Source organism: Xenopus tropicalis, chromosome 8 (genome assembly GCF_000004195.4).
Source record: "Xenopus tropicalis strain Nigerian chromosome 8, UCB_Xtro_10.0, whole genome shotgun sequence".
NCBI lineage: Eukaryota > Metazoa > Chordata > Amphibia > Anura > Pipidae > Xenopus > Xenopus tropicalis.
In genome coordinates, this window is record NC_030684.2 from 121,695,085 (window position 1) to 121,715,199 (window position 20,115).

Consider the following 20,115-nt stretch of genomic DNA (forward strand, 5'->3'; position numbering starts at 1 on the left):
CCTACATACCATCACTGTTGTACCTCAGCACAGGCTTTTGGATTAAACGGCGCAGGAGTAGCAACAGTATAATTAGGAGCCATTTCCAGCCCCATAGTAGATGCTACTTGCAGGCATAGCAACATTGCAAGTAGCCTTGATAGGCCATAATTAGAAGAAATTAGATGATACTGTGACAGCAGCAGCAGCAGGTTATTAGAAAACAACAGACCACAAATTAGAAGACATTGGTCGAAGAAGTAGCAACAATATAATTAGGAGCCATTTCCAGCCCCATAGTAGATGATACTTGCAGACATAGCACAATATAATTAGGAGCCATTTCCGGCCCCATAGTAGATGCTACTTGCAGACATAGCACAATATAATTAGGAGCCATTTCCAGCCCCATAGTAGATGATACTTGCAGACATAGCACAATATAATTAGGAGCCATTTCCAGCCCCATAGTAGATGCTACTTGCAGGCATAGCAACATTGCAAGTAGCCTTGATAGGCCATAAATTAGAAGAAATTAGATGATACTGTGGCAGCAGCAGCAGGTTATTAGAAAACAACAGACCACAAATTAGAAGACATTGGTCGATATTTTAGCAGAAGTAGCAACAATATAATTAGGAGCCATTTCCAGCCCCATAGTAGATGATACTTGCAGACATAGCACAATATAATTAGGAGCCATTTCCAGCCCCATAGTAGATGCTACTTGCAGGCATAGCAACATTGCAAGTAGCCTTGATAGGCCATAAATTAGAAGAAATTAGATGATACTGAGGCAGCAGCAGGTTATTTGAAAACAACAGACCACAAATTAGAAGACATTGGTCGATATTTTAGCAGAAGTATCAACAATATAATTAGGAGCCATTTCCGGCCCCATAGTAGATGATACTTGCAGACATAGCACAATATAATTAGGAGCCATTTCCGGCCCCATAGTAGATGCTACTTGCAGACATAGCACAATATAATTAGGAGCCATTTCCGGCCCCATAGTAGATGCTACTTGCAGGCATAGCAACATTGCAAGTAGCCTTGATAGGCCATAAATTAGAAGAAATTAGATGATACTGTGGCAGCAGCAGGTTATTAGAAAACAACAGACCACAAATTAGAAGACATTGGTCGATATTTTAGCAGAAGTAGCAACAATATAATTAGGAGCCATTTCCAGCCCCAAAGTAGATGACATTTTGCAGAAGTAGCCACAATATAATTAGGAGCCATTTCTGGCCACAAAGTAGATGATATTTTGCAGGAGTAGCCACAATATAATTAGGAGCCATTTCCAGCCCCAAAGTAGAGGATATTTTGCAGGAGTAGCCACAATATAATTAGGAGCCATTTCAGACCCCAAATTAGAAGAAATTAGAATTTAAGAAAGAGTAGCAACATTGTAAGGAGCCTTGATAGGCCACAAATTAGAATATATGATATGAGATGATATAGTGGCAGTAGCAGCAGCTAGATTATTAGGGGAGTATAAGGCAGCAATTGAGAGAGGAGGGTACATCTGGGAGGAGAGGAGGAAGGAGAGGAGGCTAGTCCCTGATGTCAGCAATGGGCACATGGATATCCCCGCTTATCCATGTCTCATTCATTTTAATAAATGATAGCCTATCCATGCTGCCAGTGGATAGGCGTGTCCGCTTCTCAGTGACCACCCCACCTGCGGCACTGAAGACACGGTCTGACAGGACACTGGCAGGGGGCAAGCCAGCACCTCCAGAGCGTATTGTGCCAGTTCTGGCCACTGGTCGAGCCTCGACACCCAAAAATTCATGGGGTCATCATCAGTGTGCATGGCGTCCTGCACACTCACAGACCCCATGTAGTCAGCCACCATATTCTCCAGCTGTAGTTGGTGGTGACTTTGGGTGCTAACCAGGCCTGCTGGTGCCTGTCGAGGCTCGAAGAAGCTTCTCCACACATCCATTAGATTCCCACCACCTCTAGCTGCGCTGCTGCTAGACTCCTGTCTCTGCTGGATGTGTGGAGTAGTGGAGGCCTGAGTGTCAGGCTGGGGAAGGCCTCCATCAGCTTGGCGCACAGAGCCCTTTTCAACTGACCCACCCTCCTCTCGCTCTCTGGCTGGGTACAAGGAACTGCGCCATCTTTTCCTTGTACCGTGGGTCAATCATTGTACCCACCCAGTAATCCTCCCGGTCTTTAATGGCGCAGATCCGGGAATCACTCCGGAGGCATGTCTGCATATAGGCAGCCATGTAGAAGAGGTGTCCCCGACCAACCTCTTCTTGACTGCCCTGGAGATGCAGCAGGTCATCTCCTGCCTCCTCCCCCTGCTCTGTGTCTTCCCAGCCGCGGACAATAGCTGGGGTGGTACGGTGGTGTGGGCCCTGCTCAGCAGGCACCCAGTCCTCCTCTCCTTCATCTTCCTAATTAGGCATGTTCTCCTCATCATGCCTCGCAGCCCCTTCCACCTGCCTACGGGGCCTGCACTCCTCCTCCTCCTCAGGCACGTCACCCTCCTCTAGCAGGCCATCCAACGTGCGCTTGAGGAGGGAAACCAGGGGAATAATGTCACTCACACACGCATTGTCCCTGCTAACAAAGCGTGTGGCTTGCTCAAAGGGGGCAAGTACTTGGCAGAGCTGCCTCATCTGCTGCCACTGCTCTGTACTAAAATAGCTAAAATTTGTCCCCTGAGTACCCCTGGCACTGTGCTCCAGCAGGTAGTTGCTGACCGCCCAGCGCTGCTCTACAAGGCGCTCCACCATGTGCAGGGTAGAATTCCAGCGCGTCGGCAGGTCACAGATCAGCCGGTGGGGTGACAAACTATGTTGCCGCTGCATCCGTGCCAAAGACGCGCTGGCGGTGGGGGACCTGTGGAAGTGGCCGCATACCCTACGTGCCTTCTCCAGCACAATTCCCAACCCTGAGTAGCTCTTCAGGAAGTGCTGAACCACAAGGTTGAGAACATGTGCGAAGCAAGGCACGTGGGTCAGACGGCCTAGGTGGAGGGTGGCCAGCAGGTTGCGACCATTGTCGCAAACGACATTCCCTGCTTGGAGCTGGCGGGGAGTGAACCACCGCTGCACCTGAGTCTGGAAGGCGGCATGGAGCTCAGGTGCAGTATGACTCCTCTCTCCAAGGCAGAGGAGTTGCAGCACAGCCTGGTAGCGCTTGTACTGCACTGAAACGTAACTGCGGGGTCGCTTCAGGGGTGGCTTATCCATAGTGGAGGAGGAGGAGGAAGTGGCTGTGTGGGGTTTTCCCTTTACCCCACGGGGAGGCACCTCTAGCCTGAGGGGAGTCCTGCTGCCTGCACCCTCCCCAGCACTCATGAGGGTGACCCAGTGGGCACTATAGGAAATATATCGCCCCTGCCCATGCCTGCTGGTCCAGGTGTCTGTGGTGCAGTGCAACCTGCCTCCGACAGCATAGTCGAGGGACAGGGACACATTATCCACCACCTGCTGGTGGAGGGCAGGGATGGCCTTCCTGGCAAAATAATGGCGGCTGGGGATCCGCCAGTTAGGGATAGCGCAAGCCATCAGCTCTCGGAAAGGGGCTGCGTCAACCAGCTGATAGGGCAGCAGCCGCACTGCCAGAAGTTTTGCCAGGCAGGCATTGAGCCTCTGCACTTGGGGGTGGCTGGAGGAAAGAGGTGCCTTGCGGCCAAGGAACTGGGGGAGGGAGACCTGCCGGGACAGGGGCTGTGCAGGAGATGGCAATAAGGAGGAGACAGAGGGGGCTGCAGAAGAGGCAGAGCTGCACAGTGACCGCCTCCAACTTTGAGCCTCAGAATCCTCTTCCCTTGCTACAGGGATTGGGGAGCTAGCACCTGTTCCCTGGGGAATGGGAGGAGGTGGACAGGAAGCACCGCTGCCGCCCGGTGCCCTGCCACTTTGGTGTTGCTCCCACGTCATTCTGCTTCTTTGGGGCCGGCTCTTCATGAGCATCACTAACAACAACACACAGCTCCCCCTCTGAACTGCTGCTGCTGTTATCCTCCTGAGCCGGCACCCAGGATCTGTCCCCATCATCCTCAACATCCTCCCCCAGACCAGACCCTGCATCATATGTGGCATCCACATCCACATCTGGCTTATCAGCCTTCTGCCCTGCCATTAGGGGACCCTGCCCAATATCCCCTACAGCTGATGTGGTGTGCTGTGCCACATACTCCTCCTCCTCCTCAGACAGGAATGCCCCCCCCATACCTGTCTGATAATCAAAAAGATCCTGGGTGTCTGGGCTGAAGTCCACCTCAGGATCAAATAATAAGGGGGATAGCATGCCCCTTATCACTGAGCTAGCAGGTGATGCCACCTCCTGCTGCTCACTAGAGTCTGCAGCAGATGAGGTAGCCTGGGTGAGCCAGTCCATAACTGCCTCTGCCTGCTGCGACTGAATAGGTCACAAAGTGGTGGCAAAGAAATCTGGCAAAGGCTTGACTGCCAGTTGCCCCACTGTGACCTGCCACCTGCTGCTGTGGCTGCTGCTGTTGCTGCTGTGGCTGCTGCCCTATATTGCCCAGACTGGGCATAGCACGTGTGCTGGGCTCTTGCCCACAGCCAGCACCACGGCTTCTCCCACCTAAACCACCCTTGCCTCCCACCGCACCCTTCCACCCACCCGAACCCTTCCTCCCACCCTCACCACCCTTCCTCCCACCCTCACCGCCCTTCCTCCCAACCTCACCGCCCTTCCTCCCAACCTCACCGCCCTTCCTCCCAACCTCACCGCCCTTCCTCCCTCTCCCACGGCCCGTCATCCTGGACCAACTAAAAAAGAAAAAAAAATAGGGGGGTTTGGATATTTGGGGGAAGGTAGGGATAAATAAATAAAAGACTAAACCCCAGAAGTGTGCACCCACAAGGGATACACACACACAAACAAAGACAGACAAATGTAGCCCTAACAAGGACTCTTGGGTCTCACAGGGGAGCAGGCAAGCAGAAGAGGGAAAGCAGTAAACTGAAATCCACAACTTCCACTTGCACTGTCTCACAGAAAGCTCTAACAAATCCTACCTCTAGCTAAACAGACAACACCTCACACACCTCAGCTCCTACTCTATCCACTACCAAAAACGCACTGAACCTCCTTATATTGACAGAGGTAGGGCTCCAATCTAATTGGCTGATGTGGAAGAAATGGACAAGGCTAAAATTGCGTTTCTGTTTGTCGCACGTTTTTTTTTGTTGTCGCACGGCGAAAAAAATGGGCGCACACGTCAAAAATTGCCCGCGCGCGACTAAAATTGGGCGCTCGTGGCAAAAATTGCCCGCGCATGGCAAAAATTAACCGCACAACAAAAATTTTTTGTCGTGTGACAAAATTCTGCCGCGCGGCGAAACGAGCCGCACAGTGAATTTTTGACAGCGGCGAAACGCAAAAGTTTACCGCGAAACCGACGCTGGCGAATTTTTTCGCTCATCCCTACTAGGGACAATGCCTTAGTGCTCAGGTAACTAGGCCAATGCTCAGGCACAGGATGTGAGGTGAGCTGGGTAGAGCTAGACCCGATTGATTGGCCAGTTTTTACAGAGACTGTGGTGGGAGGATCGTGTGTGCTGCTCAGAGTCACATGATCAGGGACTTTGCTGTTCTCCCTGCTTACAGGTGTATTTTCCAAAATTTGTTGCACTCCTCTTTAATTAAATTCCCAAAGTCTTGCTAAAATTTCATTTCAATTTTCACCCTTTAGTAAATAAATTAGATGTATTTTGTCAATGATTACTTCACTGCAAAATTATTAATTGAAATTCATTACAAATGTTTAAGTCCAATGTTTAAGTGCAATAATATAAAGATCCTTTGAGAATTTACTATTAATTAATGTTCAAGTCACAATGGGTTAGTGTTGCAGAGGGACCTCTTCAGGCTTTATAAAATAATTGTTCTTCAACAGATACAGTACAGATGCAGTTGTTATAATGAATGCAGAATTACATGTATGATTAATGTAGAAATAAATCTGATTCATTGAAATGATCATTTCCTAATTTTGCAAAACCCCAACTTCTTGAGGGATGCACACCCATGGAGCACAACCAAACCAATACAGGTAAAGGGAATTTGCAAAGAAGTATGGTGTCATGTGCTAAATGGGACAAAGTTGACCAAATACTTTTCTTCCCTCTTCTTTCCCTTTCTTCCCTCTTTTTTCACTTTCTTACAGCCTTCATTTTTTTTTTGCATTTATCCTTGTTTCACTGTTAACCTACAGTATGTCATTGTGCTCTCTCACCTTTAAAAATTGTCACTTCTTCTGTAGAACTTGCCATTACTGTACTTTTAATTCTTCCTCTTCTTCCATTTCCATTTTGACTTCTGCTCTCTTGCTCCTTCCCTTATACCTTTTCTTCTGCTCTTCTCACCTGCCCATTACCCTTCATCTCTTCTATCCCACCTAATCCATTTCTTACTTTCTCTACCATCATCCTATTCAGTCCTACCATATCCACGCTCCTGGTTTATTTTTATTTTTTTTTTATTCTCCTTTTCTTAGTTTGCCTTTCCCTTCTGCTAATATGTCTCTTTTATAATCTGTAGTGATGAGTAAAATTTTTCATCAGGTTTTGGCAGAAAAAAATGGGCATAGACTCCAATGGCTGCAAAAAAAAAAAGTGTGCAGTAAAAGCGATACAGAATAGTTGTGTGAAGTGGGAAAAGTCACCGCAAAAAATTACCTATTGATTTCAAGGCAAATTTTTACTATTTCACTAATGTTTTGGAAGTGAAACAGGACAGATTTGCTTATCACTAAAATTTGTGCTTTTCTTGTTTCCCAGCCTTTGAAATTTCACTACCAGCATAAGAAAAATGGAAAATGTCAAGATATTAGAATTTTAGTATGACATACACCTGCACTTTTATTAAATGTTTCCATTCTACAGGTGGCTACAGATGCAGTAATAACAGCTTAGTACAATTGTTTACTTTGTTGATGGTTTGCCATTCAGACACACATTTGGATGGCTATAATGCACAGAACTGACTTGACACCCCATTGGTCAAATGATTATATCATTGCAGGAGTAAATAACCTTCCAATGTGTTCAATGACCCCGCCAATGAGATAACAGAGGGTATTATTTAGTCTTGAGTTTCATTTCTTAGCTATATCATAGGATAAAGAAATTCACACACTGGGTAAGGAACCTACTTCAAAAAACGACTTTATATCTTATTGTGTTTGTGTGTAAAGCAAACAATGCATTTAGTGTTAAATGTAGTTTAATCAAACCATAGAAAATGCTAAACAAGCTAAATTAAAACCTGTTATCAGCTTGTGTTCGTAAAGGTGGCCATACACCGGCAGATCCGCTCGCTTGGCGATGTCGTCAAGCGAGCGGATTTTCACCCGATATCCCCACCTACGGGTGGCGATATCGGGGAGGCATGTCGGTGAATTCGATCGTTTGGCCCTGGGGCCAAACGATCGAATTCTGCAAGTGGCAATGGGGCAGTCGGTTCGGGGACCACATCAACGAGCCGATACGGTCCCCAATCCGACGGGATTTTCTAACCTGGCCGACCGATATCTGGCCAATTTCAGGCCAGATATCGGTTGGCCAGTCCGATCGTTTCTGCCCCTACACGGGCCGATAAGCTGCCGAGTCGGTCCAAGGGACCGATATCGGCAGCTTCTATCGGCCCGTGTATGGGGACCTTTAGATCCTTTGGCTGACTAACCAGATCAAAACCATGTTTAAGGAAACTAAGCTAATTTCCAGGTTAATCGATAAGCCTCTGCATAAGTTAATAGCCATCAGTGGCTGACAAGATTTTAAGTTGTAAGACATCATATTGGACTGTAGCTACACCAATTAAGATAACTAAGACTGTTCAAAAGGGCCCACATTGTTCTTTATGTTAGAAAGCTCACATTTTTGCTTAAATTGTGTTAACATGATCCCATTTTGGGTAATTAGAGAGCCCTGTTTTCTTAAAATACCAACTTACTCATGTATTTTTCTGCTTTCCTGTAAAGCAAATATATGAAAAGATTTCAGATGCAACAAAAATGCTCAAACAGAACCAAACAAAAATGAACGAATTTATCCTCCTGGGCATTTCAGATGATGCAGAGCAGCAGATACCATTGTTTTTTCTATTTGCCCTGATTTATATTTTTACCCTGCTGGGGAACTTTGTAATAATAACAGTGATCTATTTAAGTCCCCAGTTGCACAACCCCATGTACTTCTTCCTCTGCAACTTGTCTTTTATTGATCTCTCATCTGCCTCTATTACACAACCAAAGCTTCTCTCAATGCTCTTGCTAAGGGAAAACACCATCTCATATGGTGGTTGTATTGCCCAGCTGTACAGCTTTATGCTCTTTACAGGTACTGAGTTTTTTTCATTAACAGCCATGGCATATGATCGCTATGTTGCAATATGCAAGCCCTTGAGATATCACATTCTAATGAATAATACAATCTGTGTGCGAATAACTTCCACTTGCTGGGTTCTTGGAATGGTGGATCCGTTACCGCACACGGTGCTTATATCACAACTGTCTTTCTGTGGGTCGCACGTGATTAATCATTTCTTTTGTGACATGTCTGTGGTGTTAAAGCTGTCTTGTGTAGATACATCTTTCATTGAATCTATGACTTATCTTTTTGGTTTACTAGTAGAATTTCCCGTCTTCCTACTACTGGTAATTTCCTATTGTTGCATACTCTGCGCTATCCTCAAGATCCATTCTGCTAAAGACAGGAGCAAAGCTTTCTCTACATGTTCATCCCACCTCATTGTTGTTATCCTTTTCTATGGAACAGTTTGGATCATGTATCTGAGACCTTTATCTCAGTATTCAGCCGATCATTCAAAACCATTTTCTCTACTTTACACTGCTATCATTCCATTGGTTAACCCATTTATCTACACTCTAAGGAACAGAGATGTGAGAAATTCAATTTTTAGAACAAGTATTGTTCAAATAGATTAAAGCCATGATTTACAGTTTCAGAATAAATGTTAAAAAATAAAAATACATTTCTTTTAAGCAATTGATATTTGGTGCCTATATTATTTACATTGTATTTACCCTTCCAAATGTTATGTCAAATAAATAGTTCTTGCAAGAAATGGCCGTATATTTAATCTAAGCCCTTGATATTTGTGTCCACATCGTGACGTATTATTTTTAATTGCTTATGTGGTAATTGAACCGTAGAATTAAAGTCATTCTAAGCCACCATGTTGGATGCATTCATGCTTTATTCAGTCCTTAGAAACCAACAATAAGGGATATGACACATGGGGGCACATTTACTAAGCAATTATGAGATAAAGTTGGATTTTTTCTTCCTTCTAGATAATTTTGAGATTTACAAGTGGGTTTTCACTAGAACTCGATTTTTTAGTTATTATTCCCAGAAATTTCAGGTGTTTTGAAAATAACTCCCATAATTTATGATTTATTAATGTTTAGTTAACTTTTTTTTGTAAAATGAAAATTTGACAGGTTTGATCTGTCGAGTACCATTGAGTCCTATAGAGGCTTAGAACAGTAGAGGAATAGAATAGTCATAAACATACAAAAGAGGCTCCAAGCACTCTGAACTCCAAAGGTTTAAAATCACATCTTTATTGTTCCATTAAGATACAAATGCGTAACGCGTTTCGTGCGCATGCGCACTTAATCATAGGCTTACACACGTGTCAGTGAAAGAGTTTAAATAGCACATAGAAACAATTAATGATGATTGACAATTGACACACAAGAATACAACATCAAGAGGGGGGAGGAGACAACATATAATATATATATAACGATTCACCAAAATATTGGAACCAAAGTGCCAAAATTACATAGAAAAAATATATATATAACAATACGAGTGTTTCAATCACAATACACTTAATACATTTAATTCAATTGGTGAACAACTTAATGGATTTGCTTAAAAAGATGTATTGGCATAAATTCATTGTGTGTTACACTGGACTAATTCAGTCATAATATAGCATCCTAAAAAAAGTTTATTGTATGGTAAAAACAAATAATAATAATCAGAGGCAAGTATAAAAAAAGTCATAGCATTAAATATAGCAGCTCACATCAAAAGCAAAATTAAGACCATTCGGGTGTCGTGTGCCAAGAGTGAAGATCCATTTAACCTCAGAGCGCGAGAGACGTGCATACATATCACTACGTCTCTCATCGGGGATAATCCTGTCTATTGCTTGTATCTGTAAAAATGATACATTGGATTCTCAACAATGAGTAAAATGTCAGGACTACAGGACTATTACCATCACTCGCAACTATATTTCTAATGTGTTCTCGCATCCTACTCTTTAGGGAGCGAGTTGTGCAACCAACATATTGAATTCCACATTTAGAACAAGTCAGGAGATAGACCACATAACATGTTACAATTAATGTAAAAATACATATCATAAGAATTATTGGTTACTGTGCTACGAAAACTAACAGATTGCTTTATATAAGTACAGGTCACACACTTACTGGCTCCACAGCAATAGGTCCCTTTAAAAGGTAGCCAAGTAGGTTTTTTTGGAGGCTGTGATTTCCTTAGAGTGGGAGACAGAAAGCTACCCAGAGTAGGGGCCCTCCATGCTACCCTATAGCCATCCTGAAGGATAGAGGCTAATTCAGGGTCGTTATATAAGACGGGAATGAGTTCAATCATGATTTGCCTGATCTTATAGAACTGGTTACTAAAGGCAGTTATAAAGGTACGTAGTTCTGCAGGTGTATCAACTTTACTGGAATTTCTATTGCCAATAAGTAGACTAGACCTTTCAGTATGCAGGGCCTTAATAAAAGCCTGTGATAGCAACCTCATGCTATAGCCTCTGTCTAAAAATCTATCACGTAATAGGAGGGACTGTTCAATAAAAGCACTATCTGTGCTACAGTTCCTCCGCAACCGATAGAAATGACCCAAGGGAATGCCCCTGAACATGTGACCCGGATGACAGGAGTCAGCTCTCAATAAGGAATTCCCTGCACATGCCTTCCTAAAAGTAGTGGTTTCAACAGAGGAGCCATTGGCAACAAGCCGTAAATCAAGGAATGAAATCATCATCCTTTTAAATTCACTAGTAAACCTCAAATTGAGATTATTGCTATTCAAATCGCCCACAAAGCTCAAGAAATCCAACTCAGACCCTCGCCAAATGAACAATAGATCATCAACATAGCGCTTATAAAAAAAATTATATTGTGCAAGTGAATTGAACTACCTCCATAGATGTGGGACTCCTCCCACCAACCCATATAGAGGTTGGCGTAGGTGGGTGCAAACTTGGCACCCATCGACGTCCCACACCTCTGGAGGTAGAATACCCCATCAAACAAAAAATAATTGTGAGACAACAAATAATTAATAGAATCTGAAATAAAATTCTTAGTGATAATGTCATACACACTGTATTTATCCAAGTGATAAGAAATTGCGTGTAGCCCTTTGTCATGGGGGATACACGAATACAATGAGGCTACATCAATAGTGCCCCAAGAGAAGGAATCCTGCCACCTTAAATCCTTCACTAATTGTAAAATGTGCTTTGTGTCTAAAACAAACGAAGTTAAGCGCTTAACCAAGGGCTGTAAATAAAGATCAATAAGTTCGGATAGTCTCTCATTAAGAGAGGCTATACCAGATACAATAGGTCGTCCTAATGGCGGGCGTTCAGCTTTGTGGACTGAAATAGAGGTATCTTGGGAGAGGTAGGTATTAAATAATCCCTCGTCTTCTCAGTAAATAGTCAATTTCTATAAGCATCATTAACCAAAAATTCCAAGGTCTTAGTAAATTCTGATGTAGGATCACCTTTCAAGGGCTGATACGTAGAGCTATCCATAAGTTGTCGCTTGGCTTCATTTTTATAAGTATTACTATCAAGTACTACAACCATGCCACCCTTATCTGCATTTTTTATCACTAGGGAACTATCCTCCCGTAGCTGTTTCAAGGCTAACTTCTCTGCACTCTGTCAAATTAGAAGTAGTAAACTGAGTCGTAGTTTCAAATTTCAATGACAACAATCTATTCTCAATCAATTCTTGGAATCTATCGATTGCAATACCTCTACAATGTATAGGATAAAAATCAGATTTCATATGTAATTTGTCCCTTAATACTCTGGAATCCATACCAATACGACCAAGATCACCAGATTCACTTTGCAAAACATGCATATCGTGGATACAGCGCTCATCCTCAAAAGGAAAACCATCATGAACAGTAACAGGCATAGTTATTTCGGACATAGCCAGATTCGTGCTAGTGTCCTTGATGATGTCATTATCCACCAGAGACTGAGAGGATTGTTCCAATTCCACAGTGTCGGGGACATTCAAAAAATATTTCTTCAAAGTTAGCTTACGAACAAACTTATTAATATCAAACAAAGTCTCCAATACATTGAAATCTCTAGAGGGTGAAAAGGTGATGAAAGGTTCAAAACATAGATCTCTTGCTCCGTTTCCAATCGCAGAGATGATAATTTGAACGATCTCCCTGCACAGAAAAAGGGTGATCCCTCCTTCTATTGCAGTCGCTATGGTCATTACGGTCACGACGATCACCCATATCATTGAAGTGCCTGCGCTGTGGTACATCTTTGCTTCTTGGTCCATGATCCCGATCCAGAGTTGGGATCTCATTCTTATTAATACCACGTCCATGAGAACGAATGGTTTGTTTCAATGTTGCGCCAGTGTCATTAAACAAGTCAAGGGCCCGTGATTCACAATCTTTCTGCAGGGAAGCAGAGGACACAGGAGCAGAAGGAAGTACTCTCATTTCCTATGTATGATTCATCATCTGTACTCGTAAACCTACATATTTATGAGGCTGTGATTTCTTTAAAATAGTTTTTTGAGAGTCACGATGTATAAGACTTTTATTAAACCGCTTCTTAAAGCCCCATTGCGTTGTCTTATACACCCTCCCATCTGTATGGTCCTGTTTATCCCTATTAAGTTTTTTAATTTTGCGCAAAAGGACCAAGTCCTCAGCATTTTTTAATTTACTTTTTAAGTTGGCATTTAAAGCACTATATTCATCTGACTGGTGGAATTTGGTAAGTGATTCATAAATATCAGTTAAATTCTTTTGAGTTTGTAAAAGATCACTTTTCTTATATTCAATCAATAAACTCATTAGTCTCAAAGAACAATCCGATAACCCAATAAAGTTGGAAGCCTGTGTCCATTTATTAAAAAATTCTTAGGTGGGAGTAAATCAGTTTTACCAGTTTCAAAGGCCTTTTTAATTGAAGATCTTTGGCTCCCATCTGCTCACGTAAGCCACATGGACAAGTTATAATATAAATCACGTGTTGATGTAAACAAGATTCAACGCTTAATATTGATTAGTGATGGACATAATAATTTGGCAGGATTCATGGCAAATATCTTCGTTTCGCCATTGATGGATTTTTTGCGCAAAATGGATGACAAAATTTGCTGCACGTTAAAGAAAATGACACATGCATTTTTTTTTTGATGTGCAACATTTTTGCGGTTTCGAGAATTTTTCGCCATTTTGCAAATCTTTTAAAAAATTTGGTAAAAATGGGACAGATTTGCTCATCACTAATATTGATCTCTTTACCAGAATGGGGGCACCTGAAAGATTTACCTGATACCATATATCGGCATGTGGTACAGCCCGCACATTTGTAACAACCCATAAAAATTAGTGAAAAGCAAATGTATTTTTGTTATGAAATTCCGCATTTTCCCATTGGTGATTTTTTTTGCAAAACTGTTGCAAAAATTCAAACTAAAATTCACAGAGTAAGGAAAAAGTTGTGCCAAAAAAGTCATGCAGTAGCCACATTTCGCTAATTTTTTGGTGAAGCGAAATGGGAAAGATTTGCCCATAACCTCCGTTGGAATCATAACATCATAAAAGTAAATTAAAGAAGGGGGGGGCGCCAGTGAGCCGCGATCCAAGATGGCCGCATCTTGATTGCGCTCTCACCGTGGAGGTAAATCCCCAAGAAATCACCACCCAAATGACTCACCGGGTATAACAACGGTACATATAAGATTTGGAAGCTCTACTCTATCCTCGGATGGCACATAAAAGACGGAAAAGGGAGAAGAAAGGGCCTAATTCCACCCCGTCTCTGACCACGCGGAGTGTTGCATCATATTTGACTAGGCCGCAAGCCTCAGAATCTCCACCAATGGCCTCCCAAGCGGACTCATGGCTTGAAACAGACTCACAGCCACTCCTCTCCACCTCAGAGCCCCAGACTCCTGTAGAGGAATCTGCGTTACTTGAAAAATGTAAAATCATGCTGCAGCAAGAGTTAGCTTCCACTGCCACGACCATTACAGCAGACATCGCGAAACAACTCCAAGACTTAGGGCAAAGAACGGACGCTATAGAACATAAGGTGGATGATATCACTACAGTTCTTGACGCCCATGAAAATGATATACTAGACTTACAGATGCAACTACGTGAAATATAGGAAAAAACTGAGGATGCGGATAACAGATCCCGTCGCAATAACTTGCGCATTCGGGGGATTCCGGAAACGGTTACAGACCTACCGGCAGCAGTGGAATCCATTTTCACATCTCTACTCCCGAATTTACCACCGGAGCGTCTAGAGTGCGACCGGATACATCGGGCCCTGCGACCCATGCGGGAAGGTGACCCACCACGAGATAGAATCCGCTGCACGGCAGAAAGACCGCCTAGAATACCAAGGTACTCAATTTCAAATATATACTGATTTGGCCCCAATCACGCTCCAAAAGCAGAAAGCCTTGGCACCGATCACTAAAACCCTTCAACAGCACAAGATTAGATATCACTGGTTGTTCCCGGTAAAATTAGCCTTTTTATACATTGGCCATCCACATTAGATCTCTACTGTACAAGCTGGCATGGACCTCCGGTCTAAACTGGGCCTTCTAACACTTTCTAACGAAAGCTCCCTCAGCCTGCTTCAACCACATAAACCTCGCCGAGTAGACCCTGTTTGGGAAAGATCGCAGGGTTCGCAACGTCGGATTGTACCCAATACCTAGAATGAAAGACTACCCGAACCACTATGTGCCTTGGAACTCTCAGTAATAGCCAGCGCTTGCAGTAATAATAGCAATGGATCTAGGAGGCGGTTACTGGTGCCGGAGGATGTATAGAACTCTATCTACAACTTGATAAAGGTCCCTGTGAAGTTTATTTCCCCCCCACCCTTTTTTTTTTTTCTCGCACTTATAAATATGCTTTGGGATCCCTACAACAACCAGAGATATCAGTATAACTATTATTGAATATAGACAACCATTAGTTGGACCTGGCAATCTATGGAATACTACCTACAAGCAACTAGAGGACTTGGCAGACCTCGGTCATCTTATTCGTATCCCCCTAAAGATACAAGCAGTCAGACCTTATCTGGACAAAACTGACTGCATCATTCAAGTTTGTCAGGCTGTTAACGCAGAACCCTTTTGCAACGAGCAACTCTATGTGGAACAAAAAGGGAGAAGGAACAGAGAAGAGATACAGTATCTTTCTTTTTCTCCCCCCCCCCCTTTTTTTTTTTTTTTTCTTGTTCGACACAGGGACTAAATAGATTCACAGTCAATGTGATTTACCCGTAAAGGAACTTTTACAATTTTGGGGTGACCCCCCACGGGATTACCTTGCTGAAAGTTTCTGCCCTACCCTCCCGCAGTTATTTCAAGGGAGGTACAAGGCAAAACCCGTTTTCAGTATTTGGTTTATTGTACTAAGTGAAGTGAACTTAGTTAATACTCAATCTGTTCTGCATACTCTAGTTATAATGTGTTTTTTTGTTTTTCTTATCTTTAATGTTTATTTCCTTGAAAAGCATATGTACTGAAAGGTTTGCATGACTATGAAACGATTTATCATACTTTCGCTACAAAACTTCCTCCAACCATCATTGTTTATCTGTATTTATATAGTCACAATGGGTTTGAAAATCTTGTCTCATAACGTTCAGGGATTTAATTCCCCGACAAAACGGAGAAAAGCTTTTCAATATTATAGTTCTCTCTGGATAGATATACTTCTCCTCCAAGAAACTCACTTTTCAGTAACATCTTATCCTAAATTTCTGCATAAAGCCTACCCTACAGTTTTTATGGCCAATAGCCCAAACAAAACAAAGGGGGTGGCAATTTGTATTAAAGCTGGATTAAAGCTGCAAGTTTTAGAAGTTTATAGAACGGTAGATATTTAGCACTTAAATTATTGATGGATGACCAAGCCCTGACCTGGTTTCCTACTATGCCCCCAATACCAATCAATTGCAATTTATTAAAACAGTAACAAGCCATTTATCCCAATGGGCAGAAGGCCAGTTAATCATTGGTGGAGATACAAATAGTGTACTAGATAGATACTGGGACAAACAATTTCTCTGCAAAGCACCAATACTCCTCCCCATATTTCATCAGAGGGAGCGAAAATAAAAACCCTATGTACATCTGAAGGGTGGGTAGATATCTGGAGAGAACTTCACCCAGCAACTAGACAATACTCCCATTATTCTGCAGCCCATAAAGTATATACAAGGATCGATCATATTTGGGTTTCACAGGGGTTGGTAGAAATGCCTCAGTCTTCCAGAATCCTGAATACCCCATGGTCTGACCACTCACCAATTTTATATACAATCACATTCCTTCACTTGCCAAACTCTAGAGGAAGGTGGCGAATGAACGAATCTATACTAAAAATTCCAGAACTATATACTCAGATTGAAACTTCTTTGAAAATATATTTTCAGGAAAACATTAATTCAGTTACCTCTTACGCTACTTTATGGGAAGCTCATAAGAGAGTAATCCGAGGCCTCTTAATTCAGTGCGGAGCGCAAAGGAAAAAGGCACGTAACTTAGCTCAATAGATTTAACTCGGACTAAGTTAGACCTACTACTTACACACAAAACAGAAAAAGCCTGGAAATGGACCCAACAAAAATTATATTATCACACCAATAAACCAAGTAGGCTTCTAGCTAGAAAGCTCCGTAAGAGACTGGATTATGCTCCAATCAACAAAAGAAAAACTAAAAATGGCTTTACCACAACCACGCTCCAAAATATAATACAGGAATTTTATAATTTTTATAAAGAACTTTACAAAGCATCCCCCTCGCCCTCGAATACTAAATATGATACTTTCTTTCGAGATATTAAGCTACCAACCCTCACTTCATTACAACACCAAACTCTCAACGCTACGATAATAGAAGAAGAGGTTGGCATAGCAATTAAGTCTCTTAAACTTCCTAAAACACCTGGCCCTGATGGCTTTCCAGCCCTGTATTATAAGAAATTCTCCCATATCCTCATCCCACACCTGACGGCTATGTTCAACCACCTTCTGACAGGAGATACATTTCCGGCCCAAACATTAATGGCTTCAATAATACCCATTTCTAAGCCAGACACAGACTTGACAGAGTGTAAAAACTATCGGCCAATTCTCAATTCTGAATTTAGATATTAAGATATTGGCTAAGGTGTTGGCTAACCGTCTAAGTGTAATCTTACCATGTCTGATCCAGAGGGATCAGGTAGGATTTGTTCGGGGGAGACAGGAAACGGATGCTATAAGGAGATTAATCCTTCTTACGGCCTGGGCCAATAAAACCCAAACTCCATCATTGCTTTTAAAACTAGATGTCAAAAAAGCATTTGATTCTTTAGCTTGGCCCTTGACCCTATCTAAAATATATATTGCAAAAATGGGGAATAGGTATAAACTTCCCCCTATATGATAAGCCCACAGCCAAGATCCATATTGGACCATACACTTCCCCCTCATTTACTATAGAGAGAGGTACACAGCAGGGGTGTCCTCTATCCCCATTACTTTTTGATCTAGCACTAGAACCATTGGCTATAGCAATATGGAACAATCCTGATATTTGTGGTTGTAGCCAAGGCGACCAACAACATAAACTCAATATGTTCGCCGACGATATCACGTTATTTATCACTCGACCACTACTATCGTTACCCAATTTATATTTGACTTTACAAAACTTTGGCTCCATCTCAGGTCTCACGATAAATCATACCAAAACGGAGGCACTAAACATAAATCTGCCACATGAATTAACAAAATTGTTATCCCTTAATTTTGAATTCCAGTGGAATAAAAATTATATAACGGTTTTAGGAGTCCAGCTGACCAAATCCTTTGAACAATTGTATCAGGCTAATTACCCCAAATTATACGGTAAAATAAGTAAATTTCTGGAGGACTGGTGCAAATACCATATATCATGGATAGGTAGAATAACGGCAATAAAGATGGTCTTACTCCCTAAGCTCCTCTATCTATTTAGAGTGCTCCCTATTCCACACAAGCGCACAGATCTTAGAAAATCAGAAGCTAACCTATCTGCATTTATCTGGGCTAAAAAAAACCTAGAATACGGACTAGCACATCACAGAGGTCAAAAATGGAAGGAGGTCTTGGACTTCCAAACCTTTGGAAATACTATATAGCAGCTCAATTGACACACATTCCCTTTTTACACACCAACAATGTCTCTCCCCTATGGGTACATTTAGAAAATAGTACGGCAGCACCCTATACAGCAGAATTCTTACTTTGCACGCAAATGAAACATAGACCAGCTATTAATAGCCCTACGTTGAGACACCCATTGGCAATCTGGGACACCTATGCTGCCTTATATAAGTTGCAATCGCCCCATACTCCAGTATTGCCAATATTTAAGCACCTGCAATTCACACCAGGGCAACAATTATGCTCATTTCAATGGTGGAGCGATCAAAATCTTAGGAGAGTCGGTAATTTGCTCACTGTGAGGGGTCCATTCACAATTGACTACTTGAAAGAGAACTATAAGCTCCCAAATTCGGAATACTTTCGGGCATCCCAAATACTCCACTTTGTATCACAATGCTGGAAACAAAATATATCCCAATCTACAAAACAAGCCTATTTTGAGAAATGGTGTACAGATGGTATTACCCCCTTGAAAGCCATCACAATTTTGTATCAACACATTAACTCCCCTAAAGAACTATTAAACCTTCAATATATTATTAAGTCATGGAACAAAGAATTAAATAAAACCCTTGGAGAATCCGACTGGAAGAAACTATGGGAAAATACGCGGAAAAGCTCAAATAACACAATTTTACTGGAAGCAGGTTACAAAGTCCTCTTCAGATGGTACCTTACTCCAAAGAAACTTGCACATATTTATCCTAACACTAGTGAGAATTGCTTCAGGGGGTGTTCTGCACCAGGGACCATGGCCCATATATGGTGGACATGCCCACGATCAATTAGATACTGGATACGGGTATATAACATGATATTTGCTGTTTTAAATGTGAATTTGCAAAAGGACCCATATGAGGCATTAATGGGAGCACCAGTCCAAGGGGTGACCAATACACAGCAGAAACTAATCAATCAAATATTCTTAGCCACAAGGCAAGTCTTAGCGAGATCCTGGAAATCCCCTTCCATTAACTATAACTTACTTAAACCCAAGATTGATTGGATATTTACAAATGAAAAGCTAACCAGTATTGCTTTAGATAAATACCCACTGTTTCTTAAAACTTGGCAGCCGTGGATTGACTATAGGTTTGGAGGAACTCTTTCTACCTCAACACTATCTGCTTAATAATTTGTAGTGTTATGCTCTTAAATTGACTTATGTTCAACATCATACTCTTTTGTTACTAACTATCCCCTCGTTTTCCCCGTCCTTTTCTGATACTGAGTAACACATCAGTTCTTATTCGCATATGGAAACATACTGCTACTGTTATCGCTTAGATTTGATGTTATATTTGCCATTTGTGACAACATGACATTACTTCCTAAATGTTAATGACTGTAAAAAACAAAAAAGAATGCAATGTTTATGCTTGAAACGTGAAATATTGTACTGATTGCTATAAAACAATAAAAAAAAATGAATGATAAAAAAAAGTAAATTAAAGAAGGATTGGCATATCCTTGCCCACCTAAGACACTGCCATAACTAAAATGTAATAAATTGCAGATAAATTATCTGTTTGTCCTACCAGCCTTCCAGATAGCCATGTGAACATCTTTGTTTCTTAATGTATAAATGAAAGGGTTGATCATAGGGATTAGG

General features: G+C 42.1%; 1 protein-coding gene across 1 annotated transcript; it reads left to right on the forward strand.

The window, feature by feature from the left end:
- Positions 1-7,996: 7,996 nt before the first annotated feature.
- Positions 7,997-8,929, forward strand: LOC101735091 (olfactory receptor 5V1-like). The gene has a single exon (XM_012968808.2). It carries the CDS (start codon positions 7,997-7,999, stop codon positions 8,927-8,929), a length of 933 nt encoding a protein of 310 aa, XP_012824262.2.
- The last annotated feature ends 11,186 nt before the right edge of the window (positions 8,930-20,115 follow it).

What these genes read in the sequence shown, in the direction of transcription:
- LOC101735091 (XM_012968808.2), top strand. Translation starts at nt 7,997, where the DNA reads ATGCTCAAACAGAACCAAACAAAAATGAACGAATTTATCCTCCTGGGC.